The following is a 12,523-nucleotide window of genomic DNA, read 5'->3' on the forward strand; positions in this document are numbered from 1 at the left end:
CCTGGGGGCATTCACCAGGGGTAGATCTCTTCAGGGTCCCTCTGTCACAACTAGTTTTGAGTTCATGTGGTCCACCTGCTGGTGGGAATGTAGAAGCCATCAGACCTACGGAGGATGAGTTTTTCAGAGTCCAGCCCAGGAGAGGCCAAAACACCATGCCCCAGCAAGTGAGAATAATCCTTACTCCAAGACACACACAGAACTGCACAAAGTGAACATCCAGGGAAGGCTCCCAGGCAGGACCCGGTGGCCCCACAGGCACTCATGTCAGTGCATGCAGTGCCTGGAATCTTACAGGAAGTGACCAAGCTGGACATGACTTGCTGCGAAGATTCAGAGACTTCTGAGCCCCGATCTTGGCCACTCGTGGCCCTTGGGTAGACTGTGTGGAGTGTCCACTCAGTCACTTGTTAGAGGAGGTGGCATGATCTGGGCCTCATTGCCACGACCAACAGCGACTTCCAAGGGGAACATGGAAAGAGCAGAGGAAAAAAACTAGAGTTCTGGCTGGGGAGAGTGATGATGCCAGTGATCTGACCCAGCACGTAGTGCGAAGTTCTCCTGCATCCCCCTGAGGTAGAAGTTCCTCTGGACCTTGCCTAAGAACTCCGTTCGTCCGGGGGGACACAGGCCCACATGCTCTAACATGAACGCGTCTGACTTCAGCGCAAGACACCCAGGAGCCCGGTTACTCTCCTGTCAGCGTCCTCCTCTGATGTGTCCCAGACGCCGTGCCCTGACGTACTCGGTCATGTACTCACCCTCCTGTCCCAGGCCCCCATACCTGAGATCACCATGGCCTGATATGGGGTAGACTACGAGTCTACCGTGCCTCGGCCATGTGCAGGGCGACCTGTCCCTGACATTCACACCTGTGGCCCACACATCGCCCGCATTGTGGGGCGCGGAAAGCCCAACACATCTGAAACACAACCGCTGACCTTCCCCCGACACCGCCTCTTAACGAGGTCTCCCGGCCCCTGGTCCCAGCCGCTCTTCGAAGACTTGCTTGATGACAGGCATGTACCATGTTTCTGGCTGGGACGTTTTTCTGAGCCTCGCTCCGGGCTCCGTAAAGCGGACACGGTGCCAGGGAGAGGATTTCGGGGCGGTTGCGGGTACAGGCGAGCTTCTGCGGAGGCCCTGGCGAACGCCCCCGCGCGGCGCGGTCCGATGGCCCCACGGGGCCGCCCCTCCACTGTGAGGTCACCGGAGCTCAGCAACATTCACCGCGGCCAGGACGCGTACAGGTCACCGAAGCAGAACTTTCCGACTCTCGCGCCTTCGCTCGTTGGCCCTGCACATAGATGGCATCAGTCTGGTCACCAACCTCTTGTCGCTTTGGGCTGGACACAGTTTCCAGTAGTAACACCAGAGGCATCAATAAGACCAGCGGACCCTCCCCGAAACCGCCCACAGCCCAAAGATCCCACTGCCGTAAACCGCCCAGAAGCCAGCGCCGAAAGCCGAAGCCGGAAGCCCCGCCCCGCGCAGGGCCCGCCCGAACGTTCCCCTTCCTGGGCCTCCATTGGCCAAGTCTGAACGGTCGCACGTCGGGCGCCTTATGGGAAATGTAGTTCACGCCCCGCTTCAGGAGCTAGCGGCACCCTCCCTTATCGCCTTGGCAACGACCCAGCCGCGCCGCGAGGAGAGCCGGGAATGGAGGTCGTGGCGTGAGGGGCGCCGGGCTGCGGGAGGCTGAGGCCACGGGAGTTCCGGGAGTTCCGGCGTTGCCCTGCAGTCCGCAGTCCTCGGCGGGAAATCTGTCCCGGCGCCCCAGGCAGCTCTGCGTGGGCCTGAGTGACTTCCTCGCGATCCCCTGGGCGAGGTGAAGGGCAGGGACCCTTGCTGCGCCTTCCACGCGCCGTGCCCCACCGGCGAATGACTCCATCTTCCTCAGACTTGTCGCTCGCGGACAGGCGCCGTGGGTCTCCCGGGCCTCCGTACCGTCCTCCTTCCCCGCGGCTCCGGGAAGCGGCTCCCTGTCTTCGGACGCATTTCAACCGCGCGGGGAGAGCTTCCCGGGAAGATTCCACGGCGGCCGAGGGTTTCCGCGCCCAGGACGCGTTTCGGCTGAGGCCGTGGGTCCAGGCCACGGGTTCCGCCCGCACTGTCCGATGGCCGGGGAGACGGAGGTGAGCAGAGGGTGCCTCCGAGGAATGAGGGGGGCCGCCAAGTTGGGGGGCGGCGTGTGCCAGGGCAGAGTTGGAGGAGGGCAGCTGCCTATGGTTCCCGGGGGAGGTCTTTGATGCAGGGCTGGGGCATGCCCTTGGCAGTGGGGGCCATTGGAGATGTGCCGCAGGACTGGGACAGGATGGGGTCGTAGTTGCTGTGCCAGGCACTCTGGAGACGCATGTGCAGAACGGCGTGTGGAAGGCCAGGCGATTGCCTATAGGGTAAACTAGGAAGGTTGTGCCGAGGGTGTAGAGTTTTAGGCATTCTGCTGTCCAGTTTTGTGCCTGTCGAGCAGGAGGCAGACTGGACCCTGGGACCAGGTACTTGGGACCTAAGGGAGAAGGATGAGCATAGGTTTGCTCTGAGAGGTGTGATTTCTGGGACTGGAATTGGCAGGCAGGAGATAGAGTGGAGCCTGTGTGCTTGGCCCTGCACATAGATGGCATCAGTCTGGTCACCAGCCTGTTGTCGCTTTGGGCTGGACACAGTTTCCAGTAGTAACACCAGAGGCATCAATAAGGCCAGCAGCTCTGATATTCCTCTGGGATAGGAGAAGGAAGGTATAAGGGTATGTGTAGGGAGTATGGTGAGGAAGGGTTTGGGTCTTATAGGGAAAGGTAACGTCAGGGGGAGATGTGATAGGACCCTGAGATACAGGTCAAGGGCCTGAATGTGTCCATCTGTCCATATTTTGGTTGTTTTTTTCTGCCCATCATTGACCCCAAGGTTCAGTTGGACCCATCATTGCAGGGCTTGGTGATGTTTGAGGATGTGGCGGTATATTTCTCCAGGGAGGAGTGGGGGCTCCTTAATGTGACCCAGAAGGGCCTATACCAGGATGTGATGCTGGAGAACTTTGCACTCGTTAGCTCACTGGGTAAGTCTCTCACACTGTCCCTCAGCACACTGACTACCCCCGCATTTTCCCCATGCGAAGTTCTGTCCGTAACGAAGCCAAACCACAGGAGCTGTTTCTTCCCAGATTCCCTGTTGTAGGTGTTGTGGGTGGTGGGACTCGGCTGTGTGCTCCTTCTCTGCCTTTCTCTGAGCAATGCTGTTGGCAGTCTCAACACCTCTTGCCCCAGGAGCCAGTGGTTTTGGGGGTCAGATGTTTCATAGTTTGCCCACCAAATCCCACCAAGCTCTGCCTCTTCCTGGCCATGTGACTCTCTTGAAGATATGGCTTCTCTGTGCTCCGGGTTTTGCCTTCCTACAAAAGAAATTTTGCAGGGACCTCCCTGGGGCAGTCTTGACCCATGAATTTTAATCAGAACAGTTTGAGGAATATTACCTTTTTTTTTTTTTTTCCTTTTTTGCGACAAGAGTCTCGCTCTGTTGCCAAGGCTGGAGTGCAGTGGTGCAATCTTGGCTCACCACTACCTCTGCCTTCAGGGTTCAAGCGATTCTCCTGCCTGAGCCTACCGAGTAGCTGGGACTACAGGCTCGTGCCACCATGCCCGGCTAATTTTTGTATTCTCAGTAGAGATGGGGTTTCACTATGTTGGCCAGGCTGGTCTCAAACTCCTGACCTCATGATTTGCCCACCTTGGCCTCCCAAAGTGCTGGGATTACAGGCATGAGCCACCGCACCCAGCCAATATTGCCATCTTTTTTTTTTTTTTTTTTTTTTTTTAGAGAGGGAGTCTCGCTCTGTGGCCCAGGCTGGAGTGCAGTGGACGGATCTCAGCTCACTGCAAGCTCCGCCTCCCGGGTTTACGCCATTCTCCTGCCTCAGCCTCCCGAGTAGCTGGGACTACAGGCACCCGCCACCTCGCCCAGCTAGTTTTTTGTATTTTTTAGTAGAGACGGGGTTTCACCATGTTAGCCAGGATGGTCTTGATCTCCTGACCTCGTGATCCGCCCGTCTCGGCCTCCCAAAGTGCTGGGATTACAGGCTTGAGCCACCGTGCCCGGCCTGCCATCTTAGTATTAAATCTTTAAGTCAATGAACATGGGATATGTTTTCATTTATTTAGCTCTTTTGTTTTTTCTTTTTTTTTTTTTTTTTTTTTGAGACGGAGTCTCACTCTGTCGCCCAGGCTGGAGTGCAGTGGCGCAGTCTCTGCTCACTGCAAGCTCCGCCTCCCGGGTTCACGCCATTCTCCTGCCTCAGCCTCCCAAGTAGCTGGGACTACAGGTGCCCACCACCGCGCCCGGCTAATTTTTTTGTATTTTTTGTAGAGACAGGGTTTCACCGTGTTAGCCAGGATGGTCTCGATCTCCTGACCTCGTGATCCGCCCGCCTTGGCCTTCCAAAGTGCTGGGATTACAGGCGTGAGCCACCGCGCCTGGCCTCTTTTGTTTTTTCAATGTTTTGTATTATCAGTGTACAACAGTACTTCTTTTTTTTTTTTTTTTTGATGGAGTCCCGCTCTGTTGCCCAAGCTGGAGTGCAGTGGCCGCGATCTCAGCTCACTGCAAGCTCCGCCTCCGGGGTTCATGCCATTCTCCTGCGTCAGCCTCCCGAGTAGCTGGGACTATAGGCACCCACAGCACCTGGCAAATTTTTTGTATTTTTAGTAGAGATGGGGTTTTGCCATGTTGGCCAGGCTGGTCTTGAACTCCTGACCTCAGGTGATCCACCCACCTTGGCCTCCCAAAGTGCTGGGATTACAGGCATGAACCACCATGCCTGGCTTGATGCTATTTTAAATGGAATTTTTTTTTAAATTTAATTTTGGACTGTTTGTTTCTAGTTGTAGAAATACAATTGGTTTTTGTATACTAATGTTGTATCCTGTAGCATTACTAAGTCTGTTTATTAGTTCAAATAGTTTTTTAGTGGATTCCTTCCTATTTCTATATATAAGATCGCGCCATCTATGAATAGAAATAGTGTAACTTCTTCCTTTGCCTCACTGACCTAGCTCGACCCTCCACTATTTTATTCAGAAGTGACGAGAGAAGACATCCTTGTTCCCTATCTTGAGGGTGTTCAGTCTTTCACTATTAAGTATGGTGTTAGCTGTTGATTTTTTGCAGATGCCCATTTCAGATGAGGAAGTTCCCTGCTCTTTCTAGTTAATTTAATGTGTTTACTAAGAAAAGTCACGTTCAGGTGCAGTAGCTCATGCCTGTAATTTCAGCACTTTGGAAGGCCAAGGCGGGTGGATTACCTGAGGTGAGGTCAGGAGTTCAAGACCAACGTGGTCAACATGGTGAAACCCCATCTCTACTAAAAATAAAAAATTAGCCATGAGAGGTGGCACATGCCTGTAATCCCAGCTACTTGGGAAGCTGAGGCAGGAGAATCCCTTGAACCTGGTAGGTGGAGGTTGCAGTGAGCTAAGATTGTGCCATTGCACTCAAGCCTAGGCAACAAGAGCAAAACTCCTTCTCAAAAAGAAAAAAGAAAAGAAACGTCACTAGATTTTGTCAAATGCTTTTCCAATGTCTAATGAAATAATTGTGTGATTTTTGTCCTTTCTGTTAACATGGTGTATTACAATAATTGTCTTGTTTTTTTTTTTTTTGAGACGGAGTCTTGTTCTGTCTCCAGGCTGGAGTGCAGTGGTGCGATCTCGGCTCACTGCAACCTCCACCTCCCAGGTTCAAGTGATTTTCCTGCCTCAGCCTCCCGAGTAGCTGGGACTATAGGTGCACACCACCACATCCAGCTAATTTTTGTTTTTTGTTTTTTGTTTTTTTTGAGACGGAGTCTCGCTCTGTCGCCCAGGCTGGAGTGCAGTGGCCGGATCTCAGCTCACTGCAAGCTCCGCCTCCCGGGTTTATGCCATTCTCCTGCCTCAGCCTCCCGAGTGGCTGGGACTACAGGGGCCTGCCACCACGCCTGGCTAGTTTTTTGTATTTTTTAGTAGAGACGGGGTTTCACTGTGTTAGCCAGGATGGTCTCGATCTCCTGACCTCGTGATCTGCCCGTCTCGGCCTCCCAAAGTGCTGGGATTACAGGCTTGAGCCACCGCGCCCGGCCAATTTTTGTATTTTTCATAGAGATGGGGTTTCACCATGTTGGCAAGGATGGTCTCGATCTCTTGACCTTGTGATCTGCCCCTTCTCGGCCTCCCAACAGTAATTGATTTTCAAATGTTCAACCTTGCATTACTGGGATAAATTCCCTGTCATGGCTTATAATACTTTTTTTTTTTTTTTTTTTTTTTTTGTGAGACAGAGTCTTATTCTGTCACCCAGGCTGGAGTTCAGTGGCACAATCTTGGCTCATTGCAACCTCCACCTCCTGGGTTCAAGTGATTCTCCTGCCTCAGCCTCCCGAGTAGCTGGGATTACAGGCATGCACCACTATGCCTGGCTAATTTTTTTATTTTTAGTAGAGACGGGGGTTTCACCATATTGGCCAGGGTGGTCTTGAACTCCCAACATCAGGTGATCCACCCGCCTCGGCCTCCAAAGTGCTGAGATGACAGGTGTGAGCCACCATTCCCGACCAGTGGTGTAGTTTTCTTGTAATGTCTCTGTATTGAGTATGAGGGTAATTTTGGCGTCAGTGGATGAGATGGGAATATTTCCTTCTCTTCTGTTTTCTGGAAGAGTTTGTTAAGTATTGGTGTTAATTCTTATTTCAGTATTGTTAGTATTCACCATTGAAGCCATCAGGGCTTGGGGTTGTGTGCCTGTTGAGGGGAAAGTTTTTTAATAACAACAAGAAAAACCTCTTTGTTACACTTTTATTTAGATTTTTTTATTTCTTCTTGAATCAGTTAGTTTTGATAGTTTGTGTCTACTTGGGAATTTGTCCATTGCATCTAAGTTATCTAATTTGTTGGCATACATTTGTACATAGCATTTCACTATTTTTTAATTTTTCCATTCCTGTTTGAAGTTGTATTGAGTCTTCTCTCTGTTTCTTGTCACTCTAGGTAAATGTTTGCCAATTTTGTTGATTTTTTTCAAAGAACCAAATTTTGGTTTGTTGATTCTCTTTTTCTAGTTTCTGTTTCATTTGTTTCTGCTCTAATTTTTATTATTTTCCTCCTTTTGCTATCTTTGGGTTTAGTTGTTTTTCTTTTTCTTGTTCCTTGAGATGTAAAGTTAGGTTATTGGTTTGAGATCTTTTAAAATATGGGTATTTATAGCTATAATGTTCCCACTAAGCACTGTGTTTTCTGCATCCCATAATTTTTTGTTTGTTGTGTTTTTTTTTCTTTTTCTTTTTTCTTTTTTTACTTTTTGTTTTTGAGATGGAGTCTTGTTGCCCAGGCTGGAATGCAATGGCGCAATCTTGGCTCACTGCAATCTCCACCTCCTGAGTTCAAGTGATTCTCCTGCCTCAGCCTTCCAAGTCGCTGGGATTACAGGCATGTGCTGCCATGTCCGGCGAATTTTTTTGTTTTTGTTTTAGTTTTTGTTTTTTGAGATGGAGTCTTATGCCGCCCAGGCTGGAGTGCAGTGGTGCAATCTTGGCTCACTGCAACCTCCGCCCCCCAGGTTCAAGCGAGTCTTCTGTCTTAGTCTCCCAAATGGCTGGAATTACATTTACGTGCCACTACGCCTGGCTAATTTTTGTATTTTTTTTTTTTTTTTTGTATAGACGGGGTTTTGCCATGTTAGCCAGGCTGGTCTCGAACTCCTGACCACAGGTGATCTGCCCACCTCGGCCTACCAAAGTGCTGGGATTACAGGCGTGAGCCACCGCCTGGCCTAATTTTGTATTTGTAGTGGAGATGGGGTTTCTCCATGTTGGTCAGGCTGGTCTCGAATTCCCGACCTTACATGATCCACCCGCCTCGGCCTCCCAAAGTGCTGGGATTACAGGCGTGAACCACCGCCTGGCCTGTTGTGTTTTTATTTTCATTCTTCTCAAAGTACTTTGTAATTTTCATGTGATTTATTTGTTCTTTGACTCTGGATTTTTAGGAATGTTTTGTTTAAATTCCTTAAATTTGTGAGTTTCCCAAATTTCTTTCTGTTGTTGATGTCTGTTTTAATTCGTTTATGGACAGAGAACATACTTGACGTTATTTCAGTCCTTTGAAATCTATTGAGACTTATTTATTTATTTGTTTGTTTTTGTTTGTTTGTTTTGAGACAGAGTCTTGCTCTGTCGCCCAGGCTGGAGTGCAGTGGCACGATCTCGGCTCACTGCAAACTCTGCCTCCTGGGTTCATATCATTCTCCTGCCTCAGCCTCCCGAGTAGCTGGGACTACAGGCGCCTGCCACCATGCCCGGGTAATTTTTTTTTGTATTTTTAGTAGAGACGGGGTTTCACTGTGTTAGCCAGGATTGTCTCGATCTTCTGACCTTATGATCCACCCGCCTCGGCCCCCCAAAGTGCTGGGATTGCAGGCGTGAGCCACTGCACCCGGCCGAGCCTTATTTTATATCCTAGCAAATGGTATGTTCTGAAGACCGTTCCATGTGCACGTGACAATGTATATCCTGCTGTTGTTAGGTGGCATGCTCTGTAGGTGTCTGTTAGGGCTAGTTGGTTTTCATTGTTGTTCAAGTCTGCTATGTCCTTGTTCATTTTCTTTTTAGTGGTTCTATTCATTATTGATGGTAGGAAATTACAATCTTTACTATTGCTGAACTGTCTGTTTCTTCAGTTAGGTCAGTTTTGCTTCATAGAAAGGCTTTTATTTTTCCTTTTGTTTGTTTGTTTGTGTTTTTGAGACGGAGTCTCACACTGTCCCCCAGGCTGGAGTGCAGTGGCACGATCTCAGCTCACTGCAAGCTCCGCCTCCCAGGTTCGTGCCATTCTCCTGCCTCAGCCTCCCGAGTAGCTGGGACTACAGGTGCCTGTCACCACACCTGGCTAATATTTTGTATTTTTAGTAGAGACGGGATTTCATCGTGTTAGACAGGATAGTCTTGATCTCCTAACCTCGTGATCCACCTGCCTTGGCCTCCCAAAGTGATGGGTTTACAGGCGTGAACCACCGTGCCTGGCCTGTTTGTTTTTGAGACAGAGTCTCACTCTGTTGCCCAGGCTGGAGTGTAATGGTGTAATCATGACTCACTGATGCTTTGACCTCCTAGGCTCAAGCAGTCCTCTCACTATGGCCTCCCTAGTAACTGGGACTGCAGGTGCATGCCATCATGCCTAGCTAATTAAAATAATATATTTTTTGTAGAGTTGGGGTCTTACTGTGTTGCCCAGGCTGGTTGCGAACATCTGGGCTTAACGATCTCCTACCTCACTTTCCAGAGTGCTGGGATCACAAGCATGAGCCACCATGCCCAGCCTGTTTCTTTTACTACCTGTCGCCCGCAGGACTTGCACCTTCGAGATCCCCTGTGTTTTCCCAACTGGAGAATGATGAACAGTCATGGGTGCCCAGCTGGGTGGATGTGACTCCAGTCAGCAGAGCAGAAGCCAGGAGAGGTTTTGGTCTTGGTAAGTGGAGTGGAGAGGAATACCTTGGTTTCAACAGTGGGCTCACAGAATGCTGAGTATCTGCATACACTGTTACCTTGGTGTTGAGGGCAGTGACCATACCTTATTTCCTTCCACCTTTCCTGTCTTATCTGGACACTGTCTGCCATCTCTACCATGACTTTCGGGCCCCGCATGTTCCTGCCTGTCTGGCCTGTGTCTCCTCATTGCCCTTCTCTGTATCTGTGCAGAGCTGTCTACTATTGGCGACTCAGTGCGTGTCTCAAGATGTGCTCATATCCTTAAACTGGTATTTGAACTTCAGCCCATCCTTAATTTTTACTTAAACACTAGCTACTATTTTGGAATCACACTTTGCTGGGTCTAGACACATGCCGCCTCATAGTGCTTGACTGTCCCCAGCAGCCAAGGCCCTGCTGAAACCCTTTACAGAGGGGTGACTTGGAGACCCCACTTCTCTTTCCTGCACTGCATCCTATCTTGTGCCTTCATCTCAGTTGAAGTTTTCCTTATTCTGTAGTCGGGTGGAGCCATGTTCAGTTGGGCCAGGCTTTCCCAACCCAGACCCTTCCTAGCAACCTTTCAGCAATTCTTTTTTTTTTTTTTTTTTTTTGAGACGGAGTTTTGCTCTTATTGCCCCGGCTAGAGGGCAGTGGCATGATCTCAGCTCACCGCGACGTCCACCTCCGGATTCAAGTGATGCTCCTGCCTCAGCCTCCCGAGTAGCTGGGATTACAGGCATACGCCACCATGCCTGGCTAATTTTGTATTTTTAGAGGAGATGGGGTTTTGTCGTGTTGGTCAGGCTGGTCTTGAACTCCTGACCTCAGGTGATCTGCCCAGCCTGGCCTCCCAAAGCACTGGGATTACAGGCGTGAGCCACCGCGCCTGAGCCTTTCAGCAATTCTGTGGAGTCCCTTTGGGTGTGTCTGACATGCACTGGTGATGAAGGTACCTCCTCCCTCTAGTTCAACTCTTAGTAACAGATTCATCTCTGCTTTCAGATGGTCTATGTAGAGTGGAAGATGAGAGAGCCCGTCCCGAGCATCTGAAGAGCTACAGAGTCATCCAGCCCCAGGACACTCATGGTGAGGGGAAACCAAGAAGGCACACTGAGCATGGGGCAGCCTTCCCACCTGGTTCCAGTTGTGGGCAACAGCAAGAAGTCCGTGTGGCAGAGAAGCTGTTCAAATGCAGTGACTGTGGGAAGGTGTTCTCAAAGGCCTTCGCCCTCCTTGACCATCTGATAACGCATTCTGAAGACAGACCCTTCAGATGCCCAACAGGCAGAAGTGCTTCCAAGGAGAAGTCAACTCACGTTAACCCCCGAAAAATTCAACCTAGAGAAACAGCCCATGTGTGTAATGAGTGTGGGAAGGCCTTCTGTTACCCTTCCAAGTTGAGGAAACACCAGAAGGTTCACACAGGCATAAAACCTTTTAAGTGTAGTGACTGTGGGAAAACCTTCAACCGCAAAGACGCACTGGTTCTACACCAGAGGATTCACACTGGGGAAAGGCCTTATGAGTGCAGCAAATGTGGGAAAACCTTCAGTGTTCTGTCTACCCTCATTCGGCACCGGAAAGTGCACATTGGAGAAAGGCCCTATGAGTGTGCAGAATGTGGGAAGTTCTTTAAATACAATAATAGCTTCATTCTTCACCAGAGAGTTCACACTGGAGAAAGGCCTTTTGAATGCAAGCAATGTGGGAAAGCCTACGTGACCCGTTCAGGCCTCTATCAGCACTGGAAAGTCCACACTGGGGAACGGCCCTATGAATGTAGCCTGTGTGGGAAAACCTTCACTACCAGATCCTACCGCAATCGGCACCAGCAGTTCCACACTGAAGAGAGGTCTTATGAATGTACAGAGTGTGGAAAAGCCTTCAAACATAGTTCCACCCTCCTTCAGCACAAGAAAGTCCATACTTCAGAAAGGCCTCAGGAGGACAGGTCACATGGGAAAGTCATTAGCTGCTAGCACTGTGTTCATCAGGAAGGGTCTTTTTCCAGAAAGGAGATTGAGGAGAGTGGCCATGAGAGTGCCATCTGAAAGAAGCTAAACCTTGTGCATCCCAACATCCACCCCGGGGAGAGTTCCCATGTGTGCCTGGCGTGTGGGAAGCTTTCAGGAGCCACACTGCATTCTCACTTGCCTGGGGCTGTTGGGAGTGTCACATCACTGTCAGTTTATCCACCGCCATCCTCCTCTGTCCACCCCGTAAGGTCCCTACAGCAAGTGGGACAGGAGACCTTGTGCTCCTTGCTCTAAACAGTAGAGAATCATTAATGGTAGAGCCCAAAACAGACCTCATTCCCTACCCCTGACTGGTTTAGCTGTGGACATGACCCACCTCTGGCCAGAGGAGCTGAGCTGGTATCTGCTGGGGGCTTCCTGGGAAGGTTTACCATTTTCATGGACATGGTTGACATCATACGTAGTGTTTGTCACGTGCTAGCATGGACTGTCTCATACTGCTCTGGACTGTGTGGCAATAAAGGCTTTATTGTTTAAGCCGCTTAAATTTTTTTTTTTAATATTTTTGAGATGGTCTTATTCTGTTGCCCAGGCTGGAGTGCAATGGTGCCATCATAGCTCACCGCAGCCTTGAACTCCTGGTCTCAAGTGATCTTCCTGCTTCAGCCTCCTGAGTAGCTGGGACTACAGGTGTGTGCCATCACACCTGGCTAATTTTTTTCCTTTTTTTTTGTAGACAGGGTCTTGCTACATTGCCGAAGCTGGTCTCGAATTCTGAGCCTCAAGCTATTCTCCTGCCTTGGCCTCCCAAAGTGCAGGGAGCCACTGCGCCTGGCCTAGTTTTTTTAGAGACAGGGTCTCACACTCTTGCCCAGGCTGGAGTGCAGTGGTATGATCCTAGCTCATTGCAGACTTGAACTACTGGACTCAAGTGATCCTCCTGTTTCAGCATCTTGAATAGCTAGGATTGTACTTGTGTGGCACTATGCCTGGCTAATTTAAAAAATTTTTTATAGAGACAGGATCTTGCTACATTGTCCAAGCTGGTCACGAACTC

At 50.1% G+C, this 12,523-nt stretch overlaps 1 protein-coding gene across 4 annotated transcripts; it reads left to right on the top strand.

Annotated features, from left to right (window-relative positions):
* The first annotated feature begins 1,579 nt into the window (after nucleotides 1–1,579).
* ZNF584 (zinc finger protein 584) lies at nucleotides 1,580–12,013 on the top strand. 4 transcript variants are annotated; one of them, XM_030913321.1, is made up of 5 exons: nucleotides 1,580–2,135; nucleotides 2,926–3,052; nucleotides 9,366–9,486; nucleotides 9,654–9,777; nucleotides 10,493–11,329. In XM_030913321.1, the coding sequence occupies exons 1-5, from the start codon at nucleotides 2,118–2,120 to the stop codon at nucleotides 10,538–10,540; spliced, it is 438 nt and encodes a 145-aa protein (XP_030769181.1). In that variant the 5' UTR covers nucleotides 1,580–2,117; the 3' UTR covers nucleotides 10,541–11,329. The 4 variants fall into 4 exon arrangements, 3 of the variants coding, with proteins under 3 accessions (XP_030769181.1, XP_010385256.1, XP_030769180.1); XM_010386954.2 differs by lacking the exon at nucleotides 9,654–9,777 and having other exon boundaries at nucleotides 2,902–3,052; nucleotides 9,366–9,488; nucleotides 10,493–12,013; XM_030913320.1 differs by lacking the exon at nucleotides 9,654–9,777 and having other exon boundaries at nucleotides 9,366–9,488; nucleotides 10,493–12,013.
* The last annotated feature ends 510 nt before the right edge of the window (nucleotides 12,014–12,523 follow it).

This window comes from Rhinopithecus roxellana, chromosome 12 (assembly GCF_007565055.1).
Source record: "Rhinopithecus roxellana isolate Shanxi Qingling chromosome 12, ASM756505v1, whole genome shotgun sequence".
NCBI lineage: Eukaryota > Metazoa > Chordata > Mammalia > Primates > Cercopithecidae > Rhinopithecus > Rhinopithecus roxellana.